Below are 20,110 nucleotides of genomic sequence, written 5' to 3'. Positions count from 1 at the left end.
GCTAGATTTTAGATATTATTCACCTCATTTCCTGAGCAATAAATATTTAAGCTGGTTGACTTCAGTAAATTATATTAATATACACTAGATTGTAAATTGTGTTAAACTTTGATGATTAGTGTTACGTTTATAATAATTATTGCTAGAGTTTTTGCATTAATGCACCAAAAACTAAAATAAATGTCTACTTGTTAAAATCATTAAATCATTAAAGCACATTTTTATTATTTTCAGAGCTTTAGGTATAAAATAATAAACCATTTAAAAATAGATAGTTCCTCTGTACTTGGATAATCTATAATTGAACATTTTCCAAGTACAGAGGAACTGTCAATTAATGTGGCTACTTTAAGAAGCCATAGGCTTATTTTTTGCTTTTATTGGTCACAAAGAAAAAATAAATTGGATCATTAGAAGTAGTTGCCCTTTCAAATGTAAACTTTTCTCATTAATATTGATGAACCTAACCAGGAAGGGAATTCTGAGCAATTCCAAATTTGTTTAAACTACCAATTTTGAAGATAAGTAAATAATGAAAACAGTTCAAAATAAAATCTGCTTTCTACATTTTGTATATAGTATGGCATCTTTTGCCACAAAATTATTTTTACATATACGCCTTATAGTTTTGATTAATTTTAAATTACATGATAATTAAGATAATATTTCATTTTACACAGGGAACAAGTAGCATGTTGGCACAAAGGCATTCGTCAGTATTTCATGCTGGTGTGATAGGTTGTGGATTAAGATCTACACCATCTGTGCCAGAAATTAAAGAAGACCAAGTAGCATGTAACACACAGTGCTTGATTGCTATGCTTAGAGCTTGTTGTCTGAATGAAAATGTCCAGGCATCTCTTGATGCAGTAATATCATTAGCACTTCTTCTTGTTGAATTGATATCACCAGATGTCATGTATAATGGACTTCCGTGGCCAGAAGAGGATTTCTGTAAGGTGAATGTCTTTACATAATAAATACTTATTGATAAAAGCAATATTAGCAAAACAGTGTAAGATTTAAAGTATCTTACAAGTATCTAAGATTTAAAGTATCTTAAAGTAATCTATTAAATTGCATCCTAATTGCATAGTATGATTTTTATATTAAATTGTAACTTACACCTACTGCTCTTCTTTATAGATATCCTAGTGGGCACCTTCATAATCGTAGTACTTTTTCAAATCATAGATTTTAATTGAGAATTAATTCAACTTTTGGAGTAAGATCTATCTCAGCCTTTATTGTTACTAGTAAAGATATCAATAGGATTAGTAATTAATGTCATTAAATTACATGATCAGTGTTGAAATATGCAGATTCTTTCTCTGGGAAAATTTTTTTTAAATGTTTTTATAATTTAAAAATTGTGAAAATAACCTATGATCATTATGAAAGCACTATAATAAGAATCAGGTATAGAAAATCAGTAAGAATAAGTATTACAATTTTTAAGAATGAAGGTGTTGTGACAATGCAAAAATATGATCTCCAGACTTGATAAAGGTTGTGAGCAATTAGAAATGTAGTTTTATAAATGATGAAGCTACAAAATGACAAAACCACAAAAAAATGATGGTTGTTGTTGCTCTTTTAAAAATATGCAGATTTTCTCTGCGACTTAATTTTAATCTCCCACTTTCTCTGTGATCAATTATTCCTTCTATTTTGAAATTGTTTACGGTGCAAATCCAAAAATTTTAATCCTGTGCAAAAGTTTCTAAAAATCAAACATTTTTTTTTAAATCTGTTTTTATTAGATTAAATAGTATGATATTATAGTGGTCACCATGAAAGATGGCACTTGTATTATGGAAACTTATTTTTAAGCTAACTGGATTCAGCCAATTTAGTTACAAATTTTAGTTACCTCAAAAATTGGGGTATTAATAGTAGAAAACTAATTAATAATTATTGGGAAGCAATCATTTAAACTACCTTATAAGTAGAAGATTTTTATCTCTAATTGTTTTGATTTTATAGTAATTTAAAGTTGATGTTCTCAAAATTAGTGCAAAAAAATTGTGTTTTACGCTTTTCAGATGAAATGATGGTAACTAAAATTGTCCAAATCCAGATAGTGCAAAAATAATTACAGTTTCTGATGATACAATAGTTTAAAGACAAAATGTTTGACAAATGCTACAGGTGACTATAGTGGTTGCAATGAAAGATGATGCTTTAGTCACCTGTAGCATTTGTCAAACATTTTTTTTAAGTTTATCCTTCTTTAGTATATATTATTTTGAGCTTTTATATAAAAATGCATTATCATTTTGTGCCATTTTTGTTTTACTTGTTCAGTTTTTAGACATCAATTGTGCAATTTGTCATAAAAAAGTCTTTGTATAGGTTTTTATATAAAATGCTTACATACATACATTATTATTATTCATGTGTGTTTTACCTTAATGTGTATGAATTAAGTTTTGGTTTAATATTGAAGTCATGGAAGTGGGGATTTTTATTTTGCTATCCTTTTTATTTAATATTCAATATTTTTCTTACTTTTAGTTTTGTTACTTATTTAGATATGTTTGTTACTTATTTTGTTACTTACAGGAGTCATTAATTACAAGAGTACAGGAGTTATTAATTACAAATAAATATCAGTTTTTTTTACAAATTAAAAAAAGTGAAATTTTAACACATTTATGTTCACTATCATATTACATTGTAATTTCTCTATATACTTAGTGATTTATTTGTGATTACAGGTAACAGTTGAACGTGACCTTTGTATTAGGAGACTTTTTAACTGGTTACCTTTACTTTGGACTCTGTTGAAGTTCATAGCAAGTCATAGACCAGCTCTTTGTTATTGTTCAGTACTTTTAAGGGCTGTTACAGCTACACTAATCGGACAGTGGTCAACTGCTGGTCAGCAGCGTCAGCAACCTGGTGAAGATAAGCAGCTTGTTGAAGCGACAGTGACGTTACTCCAAGTTATGGCACTTGGTCAGCTTTTGCCACCTCCTCTTTCCTGTTTGTCAGATGTAATTCCTCATCTGCCACCCTTACAGGCAAGTAATATACTTTATGCCTCTACTTGATTTTAATAATGCAACATTATATATCATTTATGGAATAGAAAGAGGTTTACCTTTAAAGCATTACAAATTCTATTTTCATAACTGTACATAATCTATTTTAATTAATCCTTCATTTAGGTTTACAAAAATATTTATATAAACATTCAAGATTAAGAAACTGAAAATGTAATTTCATGTGAAATTACAATGAAGTAAAAACAACATCATAATTCATCAAAACTATTCATCATAATCTTATTAATAAGATTACTTATTAATGTAATTTATGGCCATAAGACTATATTCAGCATTATTTTATGAACATCAAAGTACAAGATTTAGATTTAGATTTTCTGGTTTGATAAAAGATGGGTATTTTTTAGGAAATTTTTTTAATACAGCAGGTATCATACTAATATCACCAATATTAGTATAAGATGGCAATGGAAATATTTCCTTCTTGGAAGTAACAGTGTTTAGCTTCTGGTAATTACCTTTAATTACCTGTGGTTGATTGAAACCCAACCACCACTTAACAGTTATATTTTATGAGGTGGGACAAGGGACAATCCAGTTGGGTAAACTAAAAATAGGTATAAATAGGTATAAATAGGACATTATTCTTTACCTTCTTTTGTCAGTATAGAAGTTTTTCCTACACCATACCTTTCTCATAGAGCCCAAGGATTCCCAGGAAAAATAATTGATAAAGTTTTATTGATTTTAGGTTGTCATGGTGTTAAGAGACTGTGTTTGGAATTACATGAGAGACCATGTACCTTCTCCAGCATTATTTGCTCGTGATGCAAGTGGTGTTATGTGGCGAGATCCTGCATTAGCCCGTCCAGCTAAACAGTATACAGAAACATTGAGACTAGTATTACAGAGAAATATTGCTACATTTGGTCATCTTTATTCGTTACTGTTTCTTAGTAATGATGCATAAATGTAAAAAATATTTAATGATTCATAAATGTTTGTTAATTTTTGTATTCTCCTGTTTGTTATATGCTAATTAAAACCTTTAAGTTATACACTTAAAATCTCAGACAATTAATCTCAGATCATAAAAAAAACTATGGTTTTTTTTATCAATCTAATGAGGGATGTTTTCCCAGTTCCTCCTGGCGCATCCAAGAAGAAGGTCCCCCCAACTCCGTCATTTATCATTTGCATTATGCGATCATAAATGCCTTTCTGTTCACGCGTTAATTTGGGAATGTTTGATTGAACATATTACTGAAGATCACCAATGTTGTAACTCTGTTTACGGCATAAATCCACATCAAATGAAGCAATCGCAACTCGGGTGGGTGCTGGCATTCCCAATTGACTAAGAACTTTATTTGCAATAGCTAAGCACTTGTCTTCAATATTTATCAATGCTTCGTTGTAAATACCTTCTGTAAATTCCATGGTCATATTGATATTTTCTAGGCATACTCTATGCAAAATATCCTCAGCCATATGTGATCGATATCTTTCCCATAACTCTGTGGGAGATGAAGGGAAGCAAGCAGTCAATATACCGTTAAAAAACTGTTTTCTCGTGGTCACGGGTATGTGACTGATGCGAAAAATAGATAAAAACAATCTTTGATGCAGGTTATATATATCGTGCTAAAATTTGAGCTCAATCGGTGCAGAACATTTTGAGTTTTTGAAGTGTACACAAACGAACTTAACATTTTTATATATAAAGGTGGGCTGCGAAAAAAAGCCCTTAAGTCGTGCGAAAAAACACATTTTAAATGCTTACAAAAGCAGAGTAATGATTACAAATTACAGAATAATCAAACTGCGTTGATTTCAGATGTTAATAAACTGCTAATGTAAGTAGAAGTTGTGCTGCTTCAGTGTACAACGAGATTCTCGAGTATGAATCTACTAATGAATTACGGTCTCCAAAGAAAACAAAACCCCGCAGGTCAATTGAGAAAAAGGTGAGATTTTTATAAAAATGCGATTTGTAAAAAAATTACACGAATTTGAATTATTTAGAAATAGTTTAGCGGTGTATGTCCTTTTAGAAATAGTTTAGCGGTGTATGTCCTTCGGAAGAGAATTCGGTTATTGTCTTCGACAACGCTTCTTATCATTAAACAAAAAGGTCTTCGACAACGCTTCTTATCATTAAACAAAAAGAATTCCAGCCGTGTTGTAGAAAAACAATGATATCAAAATGTGGCTTAGTTCAAAAGGAATAATAATTTTTGAAGAGGTTTAAGTTAATGTTCAATCATTGCAAAGGCTTTCGCGTATTAAAAGTAATTATAGTCCGTATAAAACTGATTTGACACACAACGCCATATTGGTAAGTCGTGTTTTTATTCGGCTCCTAACTAATATGTTTGCCGGCCTCCGTGGCGCGAGTGGTAACGTCTCTGACTTTAACCCAGTGGTTCCGAGTTGGAATCCCGGTCAGGCATGGCATTTTCATCCGCTATAAATCATTCATATCATCAAATGAAGCAATGCATAATGGTGGTTTTGGAGGTTAGAAAAAAACAAAAAAAAAAAACGAATACTTAGTTGTGTGGTTTCAGTGTTACTATTTGTGAATTTTGTTCTTTGCTTTTACATAGCAAAGAACACTAAATAACCAAAAAACGATTGTTTAGTTCATATATATGTAAAAAAATAACCTAACAAAGGATTTTTTGGTCATTATGTAGGAATATTATTTTCTGTGTATTTGGTTATTTCTACTTTTTTTGTTTGCATAGTCTTAAGTCTATCTGGGGTATGAAAGTTGGGCGTTTTAATTTATTTACTGTAAGTCATCCTTCTTGGTGACTTTTCTTTTTGTTTTGGTTTTTTTATTTTTTTTTAATAAAATACAGATGTTTTAACTGTTAAATATTTTAACTGTTAAATATATATAATTCAAAGAAATTTGTTACTTAATCAGTTGTGATTTTGTTTACATTGGCAAAGGCCATAGGGGCTCTTTGTGATTGGTCGTTGTGTTTGAGAGCGGCCATCTTGCATTGATTTGATTGGTTTTCCTTTGTTTACATTTCCATCTGATTTATTAGCCCCTTATTTATTAAAAAACTGTACAAATTAAAAATAGATAGATTTATTAAAAATAGATGAAAATAATCTTTTTTTTGTGGGTTATATATCGTGCTAAAATTTTTTTTTATTGTGTTTTTTTAATAAAATACAGATGTTTTAGCTGTTAAATATAATTCAAAGAAATTTGGTCGTTGTGTGTGACAGCGGCCATCTTGCATTGATCTGATTTGGAAATGTAAACAAAGGAAAACCAAATTAAAAATGAAAACACAATCTTTTATTGGATGGATTATTTGGATTTATTACTAATGGATTTATTAAAATGAATATATATATATAATTGACATATTTTCTGCTTTTAATTAAGTAAATCAACAACTGCATTAATTTTTTTTTAATAATAAATACATTTATATATTTATTCGTACATATGTTTGTAATAAGTACATTAAATTAAAAACGTTCACCATTTCATGGCAATTACATTAAAAATTTTCATAAATTGATTAATATAACAGTTACACATAAAAAATGATTGAATGGACAAAGCAGAACTGTTGATCAAGCTGGCTTAGCTGAGGTAACTGGCTTTGCTGGTTTTCTTCATTAGAAAATGTAAATGTCACAGGACCACATGTGTTTGTAGAATGTATATATTTACCCATGGGATACCATCCACTTTTACGTAAAATAACATTTACCTTATATGTCTTGTTATTGATTACTTTATAAGGCACATTAAAATGTACATCAAGTATCTTATTCCAATGAACAGATTTTTGAAAATGGCAGAATGTTATACATGAATTGTCATCACCTAATAACTGGGCATAGAGACTTTCTCTGTAAGTTGTATTCTGAGAAGGATCCTTGTGATTTCCAGTATTGTTCTCTTCTCCATGGCCCTGAAATGTACAGTTTAAAAGACCATTTGGATGATTAAGTGCGAGATCTTTGTATGATGTAAACATATTTTGTGAATGTGACTGAGCCAAAACTTGAGAATGTACCTGAAACATTTTTTTAAAGCCATAAACAAATATATATATATATATATATATATATATATATATCCCATAAACAAGTATATATATATATATATATTATATCCCTAGGACACATTAGTGAAACCTTACTACTAAATAGTTCAAATTAGATAATAATTTATATCTCACCAGCCTCTTTACCAAAATTATTTTAGTTAGTTTACTTTATTTTTGAATACCAACCAACCTGGTAGATGGCCATTAGTCTTATAAGAATGGGTTTTCTTTTTCTCTATTTTTACACTTAAAATAATAAATTCAACCTGATCACTTTTAAACATTAATTTTTTTACCTGAATTCCTAGAATGAGAACATCACGATTCACTTTGAACGACAGGCTGCTTTCAGAATTTCCAAAGTTATGTATTGCTGTTTGTTGAAGAATTGTTCGTTCACAATAGTTTGGTTGAAAGTTAACAATTTCATTCATAACCTTATACCTTGGAGTAATGGATGTTGAAAAGCTTACTGGCATTGGGAAATTCTCTTTATCTGAACATAGATTCATAAGAATTGCAAATGCTTCAGATTGCTGCAGGAGTTGAGATCTGAAAAGTAATGTGTTTCATTACATAATGAATAAAATTTCTGATTCATCTAAATTAAAGTATCTTTAGAGTAGATTCTATTTGTTCAAAATTAAAATATATTTAAAAATAAATTTTGAGGATTTTGGTTTGTGTGATGTTTTCCAACTTTTAGTAACACTAAATGAGGATGTTTGTATTTGGTTCAGTGAAGAATGCAACAAAGACCACTTACTTTTTCTTGAAAGCCTGGCTTAGGATGCTTGTTCCTCAGAGAATGATTTTGTTGATTTATTAAATGTCTGGTTGCCTATAATCATAGTGATTATGACTATCTTAATAGCATTTTTTATAAAATTGGAGATTATTAATTTATGTTAATACATACTTAAATACTCGCTCACTTAAAAAATACTTTTCTCAAATCCCTTCTATAGGAAATCAATAATTTTTATTTCATCATTGTTTACAGTTCACAAATTACATCCTCTTGTCTTGATTTCATTGAGAATTAGATTTCAAATCTGTTCAGAAAGTAGTGTTATTTTTACATCATTTTAAAAATGGTCTATTGTGTAAGTGATAATCTTTTTTTCTGTTTTTTAATGCAAGATTACCTATAATACAGTTACTTACTTTGCTGGAATTGTTGAAAATTCTGAAGGTTTCATTGTTAGAAATCTTAGTTTCTGCACAGCAGGTAGTGCAATTGATCGTAAAGAATCAGAGTTATCAGCTGGCATTTCTGAAATTAAAATAAGATGACAGTTATTTAATTAATTACCCTTGGTTTATTTTTAATTATTTGTATGAGATGTTTGCTAAGAACAGCCTGGAATTTCAGCTGACTGCAATTCCAGGTTGTAGATTTTTATATGTAGGGAATGAAAAATTTTGGTTCACATTACAAAGTTGTTTAGAAAACAAAATTATCATGTTAATGATAGATAGCAGGTGATATACATCTGTCTTTTATGATAACTTTGACATTCACCTCAATTTCATAATTGTGCTGGCTAAAAAAATTAAACAATTACTCTTTATAATCATTGTGTTTCTGAACACTTTTACATACTTTGGAAGCAAGTTGGTACATTTTATTTCGTACATACCAAATTCCATAACAGTTAGGTATTTATAATAACTTGGTGGCATATTGTTGAAGTCACTTACATAATTTAAGAAAGTTGACTGAAAACAAACTATCCATTTTAATTATTAGCAAAAAAATGTGTCATTTTTACTTAAAAAGTCAAGATAAATTTTTTTTGTACCTTTTCTCTTGCATTCAGCTACAGCCCATTTATGAACAGCATTGAAGAGTTGCATTTCAGAATCTATGTTAAGTTTATCTTGATCCAAAATCGCTAATAAAGTTGTTAGTTCAACTTCAGTGAATTTAGGATCCTCTAAAATATGTTTGGTCTCAGCACAAATAATCTGTTAAAAAAAAAAAGGAAAATATTTAGATTATTCTGCTTTCATATAAATGTTTTATTACCTTATCAAACCCTAATTCATATTTTTTTCATAGACTTAAAATTTAGTTCTAACCAGTAGTAAACAAGGAGTAAATATATGTTTGCATACAGATGAATATTGGTAATATTTCAAAATCAAATCCATATTTTTAGCAGTCAGTAAAATCGAAACAATCATTTTATCAAACGTATAAATGAGACCTTAAAATTAAACACTTGTTAACTGAAGATATTCCACCTCAAGCATAAATAGATAGATTGAGGTGTTATGACTAGTCAGTCAACACCTGACAACAGGTAGTCTGACCTGTTGTCACAAGAAAATGACTGACTGGCTGATATATATTTGATATGATATGAGAAAATTGCTTATTAGTAATTGTACAATTACCTGAGTCATGTATATCCATATTATAAAAATTGTACTGTGTTGTGTTTCTAGATTTATATTGTTCAGTCTTGATCTTTGCTTTTCACATTAGAATTTTATAAAAAATATTTTCAAATAGTCCAAATGTAAAAAAACCTAAGCTTAAATTTAAAGAATCTCATACAGATATCTAAAAGATCACCATATAGATCTGCTGTACACCTTCTCTGACCACTACCATGTTTAAGCCTAAGAAAAATACTGCTATAAGTTTTTTGAAATGGATTGTTAATAGCAATTTTTTCACATTTTAAGTATACAGAAGAAATAAATTTATCATACTTTAAAATAGATTTAGTTTTTTTATTCTGTTTAATACACGTTTAACATTTTCTATTAAAAAATGATTAAATCTATCATTAAATTACGAAAATATATGTTTCATTTTAAATTTTCTCCCATGAAAAAAAAATATGTATTTTTACTGATGTATTCATGTTTTATTATTTATGTTTTTGATATATTTACTGAAATTTTTATGAACAAAGCAGAGAACACAGATTGAATAATATAAATATAAGCGAAAAGGAAAATGTGTTTATTTAATTGCAGATATGCAAATTAATTGTATACTTGTAGGTTATAAAAAAGTAATTAAAAATGTTATACTTCGGGAAAAATATAAACAAATCCTCGTTAAAAGAAGCTTTTAAACAATAGAGTGAAATATTTTAAAACTTTTTTTTTTATAAAAAAAATTATAATGTAAAATACAATTACCTCTTAATTCTGTGATGCTGTTGCAGTTTTAAAATTATTTTACAATAAAATATTCTTTAATCTTATTTAAATTTCTTTAATACTTTAAACTAAAATAAACATATTTCCGACTGTAAAATTATTAAGGCAAAGTTAAATAAATGTAAAAGTTTATAATCACAAAAAAATTATATGAAAGGCAATAATAAATCATTGTTAGTCTTCAGTTAAACATATTTGATAAATTTTTATCACTGTATAAGTTAGAAGAAAGCACTCCAAATTTTGGTCTCATAATCCTTATGATGATTGTATGCAAATTACCCTTTTTTCAGGTATTTTCTTCATGATTTCATAAAAGGTCCTGCCACTTGATTATTAGATACAGCATTGATAGATTTCAACAAAATACTTTATACCATTTGCACTTAAATATACCAAGTACACATAGCAACAGCAACTGTGTCACTTTTTGTATTGCAGAAAACACTTCAAAAGTAGCTCTGGTTCATTATGTTTAAGTTGCTTTAAGTATGTATGTGCAGAATAAATTGTGTTTTTTTAGAATAACTGACAGTTACATCTAAACTGATTACAAATATTTTTTATAAAATTTTAAAGTAAAGAATACAGACTCTACAATAAAAATCTAGAAGCACAACTGAGTAAACTTTGTTTAATATGGATATTTACATAACTTGTGTAATTATAGTACAATTTTGAGTAAGTAATTTTGTCAAATGAACAGCTGACCAATTAATTTTAAGTAACAGTACAAACCCCACTACAGAGCATCTGTTGAGTTGACAACTGCCATATATTAAAGTTAAATTGCAGATGTTATTCTGTTAAAAAGTAATTGTAAATGCTCATGTCCTTTGAAATACATAACTTAAAAACATGAATATGAACTGATCTCATAAAATATTAATAGCTGAAATTAAACATCATACATTTAAGTGAGTAAACATTTTTAACTCAAAACATAGTGATTATGTCTCAATATAGAACTGTTTACATTCAACCATAATAAGCATCTATGCCACAGAATAATCAGGATTGGTAGTGTTAATAATCAGATTGATTTCAAAAAACTATACTTAAAATTTGATCCAAACAAACTGTGATTGTGAAAGCTGTCCCAAGCCTGGCTAGTATTTAGCTAAAAATATAAACTTAAGTTTTGAAAAAACTTAAAATTGTTGAAAAAATAAGTTTTCTAATTATGTTCTCTTACATAACCTGAACTCAGAAACTACAACCTGTAAAACTGACAAATGTTAAAAACATTTTTTAAATACTTTTAAGAATGACATCTTTTCAATTTGACACCACATAAATCTATTTCTCATTCAGTAAAAAATTCTTTTTGAATTAGAAATAATAATAAACTTTTAATATGAATAAACATTTTATTCTTTTCTACTGAACCCTGTTATTTTTTTTAATGAGAAACATAATAAAGACTGATATTATCTATTATCTAGTTTGAAAGTATATATTCAGATTTATACACAGAAGGAAAACTGATTTTTTATTTCAATTTTAGTAGTTTAAAATTGAGCTTATTACACAAGCAACGAAAACATTGTATAACAATGTTGGTATCTAACAAGCATAGATTACTTTGCAACTGCATTTATGAGCTATGTCCACCAATAACAATTATCTGTCAGCAATCTAAATATTGGTATAAACAAAATTATTTTTAAATTACACTTTACGTCCAGCTGTTTCACTCTCTTACTTTATCTCAAGATCTGATTTTTATATGATTGTGGATGATAATTTATATCACTAATATAGATCAGTTTTTGAGATTTTTATACTGTAATCTTTTATTATATTTATTTTATTGATTATTTTACATATTTTTCTTCTCAGCACTTAACTTTATTACTGCAATATTAAACCAAGCATTAGTACTACATTTTACATTTCAGAAGCAGAAAATAATTCATTTGTGTAAATGAAAACATTATGAAAGCACAAAACGTTAGCTAAAAATACACAAAAACATGTAAAGCAGAAGTAACTACTTAGGAATGTTACAATTTATTATTAATACAAACCATGGGTCATTTTTAAATTACTGAATTATTTTTGTGACAATAAAGATTGAAAATTTGAAAAGGTAATTAAAAAATGCAATTAAAAGGTAAAGGGAATGTTATAATCCACTCTTAAATATATATTTTTAAGATATAATGTATCTTAGATATTTTTACTATCATGTTCATTAAGTGAAAATTAATCACTTTAAGCATTTTAGTAATTTGTGTTAAGATTAAAATTAAATACACTAAGAAAGGTTTTATCTGCCACTTTATAGTAGGCTTAGAATTGTTATTAGTTTAGTAATAAAAAGAAAATCAGTAATTCATGTAGATAACAAGAGATCTCAAAATCTTTTTTATAAACACATTGTCTACATTTTTTCTATGTTCACTGCAAAGTATATTTCAAGCAAGTACATAGTTTTAATGTGAAATTTAAGTTCAGGATACAGAGATATCAAGATGATATTTGTGTATTTCTTCGTGACAATTTCACAAAGAAGATTCAATCATCAATCGATTTTAAAACAATTTTTTATTTTGTCTTCCTCAATTTGATCAGTTATGTTAGAGTTGCCTCAGTTTGTTTAACTAAGAAAATATTTTATATCTGACTCATTTAGAATGATGGATTTCACTTCAACAACAGATGTATTAGAGCACATCTTTATGTAATATATGCTTCTTTTAGGCTTTCTCATCACTTTGTGATTTTAGAAGAACGTTGTTGTATATTGTGCAGTAGGGTAAAGGACACAACAGTATAACGTTACCCTAGTCACTTCACATACTCTCCAAATGAACCTTCTTAGATGGACTACTTACTTCAGATGCGTAGTTAATAGGTCTAAAAGTTCTTGAAGGCGTTGAGCCATTCAGTTGATAGTGTTAAAAGCAACACTTTACAGTTAGGCAATGGTGCATTACTTTGGATTGTTTCATTATAAGTCAAAGCTATTTCAGAAGACCTGGCCTTCATTCAAGAAGATCAGAATAATCTTTCCCACATTGTAAACAATACAGAAGTTTTTCTTGTAAATTTTACTTTGAAAAAACCTTTCAAAGGAAATATGTTGGATGAGCCATCACAGAATGGAAGTAACATTTGCTCATTGATGAGACTAGAATATGCTTACTACAATTAGACTGTAATAGTTAATTAAATAAGGATTGTGAAAGTTAATAAGGCTTGCTACAAGAAAGAATTGTCTTTCTAAATTTGAAAGGATTTCCAAATTATTTTAGAATTATATTACTTATGATTATGATGGTCTTATAGAATTAGAGGTAGTACAAGGTAAGATTTTTTTATGTTAATTAGTAAATTCACCTTTAAGCTCTCAAAGTTTGTGATGGGAATACAGAAAAGAAATTTGTAGTTTGTGAAAAATGCCATGCCTGATCAGTTTTTGAATCTGGGAATTTCTTGAAGGAAGGCTGACGCTACCCTTTATAGTGGAGGTCAGCTTTTTTTTTTTTTTTGTATATTCATTGAAGAATATCATGTAAACTGTGAAATTATGTTATAAAAAAAAATTAAATATTTATTTCATTACTTAAAAAAGGTTGCTGGTGCCCAGAATTTATATGTGAATGCTGGGTGCCACAAAAAACCATGTGGCATGACTCCTGAAAATAGTATGGCCATTTCCAAGGTAAACAAGCATTTCATGGCATGATTACTAGAAAAAGGGAGCTGTGAAATGGCTTCTTCTTTACTGAACCAAATATACTATTTTATATCGGTATACAAAGCCTACTAAAAATTCAGATGTTTAGCCTTAACAGGTGACACCTTCACTATATTCACCACATGGATCGCCTATATAATGAGCAGTACTCTGAGAAAAAGTAAGACTGATATAGTGTTACTTGTACCTCAGATGCTTTACATGCATCATACCCATAAAAAAGACCGGAACAATTTAGTGTTACAGCACACATTTTCTATTTACTGCAAGAAATAATTATATTATTCAAAACATATTTAATTACTTTTTATTATGGTTAAGATATTAAAAAGACTACAAAAAATTTAGATCTGTGAATTTGTTTCTGATATATCTCATTTATTATTCATTAGCTCAAAATTCAAGCGCTTTTAAGACATTGATTAATTTTTTCCTGACTTATACATTGCAACAGAGTGTAGTAGGATTCAGTTAATGAAACTCTACATTCAAAACTATAATCTGCCAGTAGTAATGAATGCAATAAGAAGAGCATGTTGAAAACAAAAGTTTGTTCATTCTGTAAATCCTTCAAGTGTCACTATAGTAACTTTTGTCTTTTTCTGTTTAAAAATTTAAAACTGGTTTTATAAGAGCAAATCTTAAATAGAAAGGTAAATTTAGTGCATTTAAAGCAGTTTCAGATTAAAAAAATACATTAACTTATCTCATACTGTAAAGAGATACTTAGAGTAAAGAGTATCTCCAGAGATACTCTGGATAAGTCATGAGATTCTGATCTTATCCTTGGACAACTACAAAAATGTGCAAATGGACTTAAAAAGGAAGTTATTAATGAATGTTTTAATTTTTTTCCTTTTTTGCAGGGGGAAGAAATAACTTTGATATAAATTTGCAAAAGAAAAGGATTAGACAGTACAAAATGTGTAACATTCCTATTGCTTGTGTGGTTTTTATATTCCATAAAAGTATTGCAATAAATTAAAAAAAAAAACATCGGATGAAAAATGTAAATGAACTGCCTGAAAATGGATTATAACTGATTAATCTCAGCAAATTTAGTTAATTTTTTATATAGAATATTTTAATGCTTTTAACTTGTCCTTTTATTAATACTTATGTAAGTAAATTAAATTATTTTGTTAATAGAATAGTTAGAGAATAAATCAACTGAGTACTGTAATAAAAAATGTCAAAGTAACAAAAAAAAGCATTTAAGTTTTTCAAATTTCAAGCACTTCTAGTTATCAATCATTTCATTATTATCATACCACCATAGATTTATCCATTAGAATGGATTCTTCAAATAATCTGCCAAATTCAAAAGCTCTACAAGCATTTTCTTCATTAAGATCTTTCCATATATAATCTGTGCAAATTTTCACTAAATGAGGCATCATGTATTTCTTTGCAACATAACAAAGTTCACAAGCTTGATCAAATGATTGCAGGTCAACAATATCAGAATATACATATCTTAAATATAGAACAAAAAGAAATACAATGTAATTTAAGTTTATGAAAAGTTACGAATAAGTGTTAGAGGTAATTATTTTAAACTGCAGCTGCGGTTTAAAGAAATTAGATAATAGTTTCAATTAATTAATTTTAATTATATTAATTTTCAAGTGAATTTTTTTTTTGGGGGAAGAGTAAAATAATAAAGTTGACCTTGGGAACTCAAAGAGAAAATGGGAGCTCTAATACATAATTCTATGATTTTCTTTGCTATTTAATCTGCAGAAAAGAATGTTTTCCTTTGACTATGCATTTTTTCAACTGCTATGGCATCTTAGGAATAGGCATAGTACATGACTACACAGGGTCTCGCACATAAAGGGGTTACTTGTGAGAGAAAAAGCAGATACAAGCTCTACTTTTCTTTCAATTCTTACATCATTGTGAAAATCAATTTTCTTATAATTTTTTTACATTAGTATTATATAGTACAATTTAAAGTTTGTTTTATTAGTATTAACTTACTTCATATTAATTACTTACTCAACCCTACAGGATAATTCCTGTACCAGCATTTTCTGAGCTCATTCTACCAGTGAAAATAATTAAAAAAGTTCATTTAAATATGTGACCAGAAATGCTCTACTAACGAAAGATTTCACCCCAATTCCTGGGCAAAGAATTCAATAAAACCATACTGAAATTCTAGGAATCCAAATTAAGGGGTAACTTTATGATTTCTTCAATTTGTCAGGTCAAAAACCATAAAAAACAATCAAGTTTACAAATTCAGGATCCTAAAATTTCAGAATAGTTTTATTTCAGTCTTTGCCTCGGAATTAGGGTGAAATCTTTTGCTAGCCGTATCTCATTAACAGAGCATTTACAGACTCATGTTTACACATTTTTCATTATTTTTGTAGTAGAATAAGCTCAGAAAGCGCCAGTAATATTACATGACTTGCTCTGTGTAACATACATAGGCTTATGATATTGTTTCATCTGTTACCACATTATTATATGTTGTACTTTTTTATTTTAGTCACATTGTCATTTGTGTGGAATGCAGTGATATTTCACTGACTCAATTGGTTGTGAAAAACACTTTTGCTACTCTGGTGAGTGGTATTTCTTATGGAGAAAGCCATGAATTAAAGTCATAAAAAATATTTGTCTTGTGTGAACAGCAATCTTGATAAAATTTAACTTTTGATTCTTATGTGACCCTGTATTAGAATAAAATTAAAATAAGTAAAAGAAATAAATGAATACCTACAAAAGCATTGCTTTAAATGCATCTGGCTGAATGTCATTTACTGTTATAATATTCCTTTCTGCCATTTCACCATGAAACATCACTTCAAAAACAGGGCTTGCCATGGTTAAAAATATTTTATGTGCAGCCAATTCCTAGAAGAAAGAATACTTTTTAAAAAAACACAATGCTAGATTTTTAGACAACACAAGTTTTATTCATACTGTGGCTGCATATATTTTCAAATATAAATATATATATTGTTGCGTGTTCTTAGTTCAACAAGGACACTGAGAAATTATGCAAGGAAAGATTTCTTATATATATAATTTAATTACCCTCAAATATATGAAATAAATAATAAATATAACATCTAAAACAGTGATACAGATTACAAACAAAATTGATTTAATAAAAAAATTATAAATACCTAAATACTATCAGATTTACAAAAAAATGTATATTGACTAATAGGAATTAATATTGAATTAATAAGATAACAATGGATATAACTGAAACGCATATAATTCAATTTCAGGAAGTATTATTTACTTTTACTTTTTATAAAAGAACTACCCAATGTTTTGTGAATAGAATATGTACACTGCTGTTCACAAATAACTCGCCGAACTGCTTCTTGTTTTCAAGCACTGTCCAAATCGGAATTCTTGTGATACACATTACCAAACACTTGCTATTATCAGAACCTGCACCGAACTCAAACTTGAAAAACTACTTAATTGTCCTCCACTGGTCCCCAACAGTACCTCCTCCTGGCCTGCAGAACCAGTACCTGACAAATCCTTTTGATTGTTCAAAAATAAAAATTTTTATTGTCTGCAGCTTCTGAGTTTTCCTATAAGTCCTTTTCTAGAAAGAACCCTTTGTCATTCCTTTTGAATTCTTCTTTCTTTACTTTCTCTCTCTTTCTTCTTTATGAAAGCTTCTCTACCCATTACAATAAAGTAAAAGATATATATGTAAAATAAAATGATTTAAACTCTATTATAAAAATGTAAATACACTTAACAACAAAAGCAGAAAGGTAAAATTTTTAGTAGTTGTTTATTTATGGAAACAATAGTTATAAATTACATAGTAATAAGTTTTTGCCATAAATCGTTTATTACCACAATGTTGATATTTTCATTATTCAGCAAAGTTTCTCATGAATGGTTTCTACTCCTAACATCATTTCAAAGTAAAAATTTAGACTGAATTATTTTCTTTTACCTTGCCACAGAGGTAGGCAACAAGCATAAGTGACATATAGCTAACCTACTATACCATCATGAGTTCATATACAACTCATGAACCTACATGAAGTCTTTATTTTTATTTTTTTTGCCTCTACTTTTCTCAAGAAAGATGAGAATTTATATTTATTTTTCAAATACCACTGCAGTTGTGTGAATGAACTGCATTAACTTATAATAAACATACAGCTTAATAAAAAAAAAAAAACAGAATAATCTTTAATTAAAAGCCAAACACATTGAAAAATAAACAATACATTTGATACAACCAAAATACTTTCTAAAAACAAAATTGGAGTGCCCTTTCATTTGAACTGATCAAAAAACCTTAGTCAATAACTCTGTGCAATTGTAAATTTAATATTTACAATTGCAAATGTTTGTTGTTATTTTTCTCTGTTGTAATTTTATTGTTAGTGCTTGAATATTGTTTATAAACAATATTAATTCAATTATTCATTTATACTCTTACAGTATTAGAATTAATCATATAGATTGCAAGTACAATTTAAAGACAGAAATAAGTCATTTCAGTTAATCCAACAAACCCATCATAGAAAAACAAAATCGTATATATTAAAAAAAATTGGGCTGAAAATCTATTTCCAGTCCGTTTGAGTGTTTTAATAGACAGATAGGTCTGATTTCTTTTAATCTGCTCAGAAATTACTGACAGATTTGTCATCAGATGTCATTGGACCCCAAACTTGAATCTAATTTGAGAAATCCTAATTTATTCCTTAATTGAGGAAATTTCCAAGGTTATTTATATTTTCCAAGGATATGTCAATGTTTTTGACATATCTGCTGGCATTAACAGTAGAATAAAAAAAAAATGTCGGGATACAGTGGAAATAGGTTTTGAACATACATTTTACCTGTGGTAGGAATGGAAAGAAAAAACAAGGGAATTGGGGGCAAGACATATCATAAATATTATAAGATTTTAGCACACAATTTTTTAAAATATAAAACATTACTTTGTAATAATAATGCTGCAGAGCAGCAAGGGGCTACCTAGTTACATACAAAAAATTTTTAATTGCTACTATTTTTACAGAACCATTATTTAACTTTTTTGTGCAATACATATTTTCTTCTTTTAGCCAAAATAATTTTTCCTATCTAGTTTATGAATGCATTACATAACAAGAATTAGTGACTGTATCTAGGTATGTGTATCCAGCTTTTATTAAAGAGGAACTGTTTAAAAATGGTTGTCAATTTGGCCACTAAAGGTACACAAGAGCACTGAAAGCATATGTTGTGGTTTGAATCGTTACTGGTACAAAAAACTGCTGACATAGTTAATCACAAAATTTGAGAAATCCTACAATAACAACTACCCTATCTTTTACACTGCTTAAAGTTATATACATTTAAGGAAAGGCATTCTCAGATATACAAAAAGTAAATCATACGTATACTCTCATGTTAATAAATTTAAATATACTACACACATATTTCATGAAGAAAAAGTGTTAGAATTCAAATTGAATGCATAAATTCAAACATCAACAAATAAATCACGATTCTATTCTTAAATTTTGATTTTATTTACCTATGTGATTTCAAGGAAGGTATTTCAAAGTTTATATATATATCTTATCAGTTAACTTACACGGAAGTTTTGTTGCTGTACTTTAATGTAACTGAAAATAACTATGATTATCCTTTATTTGCAGTTTTGCACTTTAAATTAAAAAATTTGTTTTTAAACTACTTCGTTAAGAACTCTCTGTGATGTGGATGTCAGTTCACTAAATTTGTTCTCTGCTCTCTTAATGTTTTGAATATGCAATACTTATACTGTTAGTGTTAATAAATAAATTTTAAAGTATAAATACAGATAAAATAAAAATTTGATAAATAACCATCCTATGTAATAAAAAACACTTACTTGCTGGTTGGGTATTTCCCCGACTAAAAATTTGCAGTCGCTCCATAATCCACTTTCCAATAAATATTTCCCCCTTTCCGTTAATTTTTCTTTCTTAAGCTGCCAATCTGACTCGCAGCGTTTATTCATTTTTAATTTTGTCAGATTAAAATACTTGTACCTTAGTTTTGGTGTCGTTAGTCGCAGTAAGAGACAAAACCGCATATCCAGTCATCGTACTAAAATTCAAGCAAAACTATTTTTAAATCCATGA

General features: G+C 28.3%; 2 protein-coding genes across 6 annotated transcripts in view; one reads left to right on the top strand and one right to left on the bottom strand.

The window, feature by feature from the left end:
* Positions 1-15,179, top strand: part of omd (integrator complex subunit 5 omd) — a 72,880-nt gene extending 57,701 nt beyond the window's left edge. For 2 of the 5 annotated variants that reach the window (XR_012755140.1, XR_012755141.1), the window contains 5 exons: positions 681-959; positions 2,721-3,026; positions 3,763-3,983; positions 12,184-12,374; positions 14,855-15,179. Coding sequence is in view for 2 of the 5 variants with exons in the window: in XM_075356247.1 (XP_075212362.1) it covers positions 681-959; positions 2,721-3,026; positions 3,763-3,981 (804 nt within the window). In the remaining 3 variants the exon portion in view is untranslated. Of the gene's footprint in view, positions 1-680; positions 960-2,720; positions 3,027-3,762; positions 4,028-12,183; positions 12,375-14,854 lie in introns of those variants that run through there. The other 3 variants (XR_012755139.1, XM_075356247.1, XM_075356246.1) reach the window with 3 other exon arrangements.
* On the bottom strand, positions 6,394-20,110 carry LOC142319219 (BTB/POZ domain-containing protein 6-B-like). Its single transcript, XM_075356248.1, has 7 exons — positions 19,858-20,110; positions 16,723-16,856; positions 15,260-15,464; positions 8,905-9,070; positions 8,267-8,375; positions 7,396-7,651; positions 6,394-7,066 (listed from the first exon to the last, which is right to left on the bottom strand). Exons 1-7 carry the CDS (start codon positions 20,059-20,061, stop codon positions 6,575-6,577), a joined length of 1,566 nt encoding a protein of 521 aa, XP_075212363.1. The 5' UTR covers positions 20,062-20,110; the 3' UTR covers positions 6,394-6,574.

The sequence above is a fragment of the Lycorma delicatula genome, chromosome 2 (assembly GCF_047948215.1).
Source record: "Lycorma delicatula isolate Av1 chromosome 2, ASM4794821v1, whole genome shotgun sequence".
NCBI lineage: Eukaryota > Metazoa > Arthropoda > Insecta > Hemiptera > Fulgoridae > Lycorma > Lycorma delicatula.
This window is presented reverse-complemented; position numbering and strand designations above follow the sequence as displayed.

Excerpts from the sequence above, each read along its gene's own strand:
- LOC142319219 (XM_075356248.1), bottom strand. The coding sequence starts at position 20,061 with ATGCGGTTTTGTCTCTTACTGCGACTAACGACACCAAAACTAAGGTAC. Across the intron at positions 7,652-8,266 it reads TTTTCAACAATTCCAGCAAA|ATCTCAACTCCTGCAGCAAT; the intron begins GTAAGTAACTGT and ends ATTACTTTTCAG. Across the intron at positions 7,067-7,395 it reads TTCTCATTCTAGGAATTCAG|GTACATTCTCAAGTTTTGGC; the intron begins GTAAAAAAATTA and ends AAAATGTTTCAG.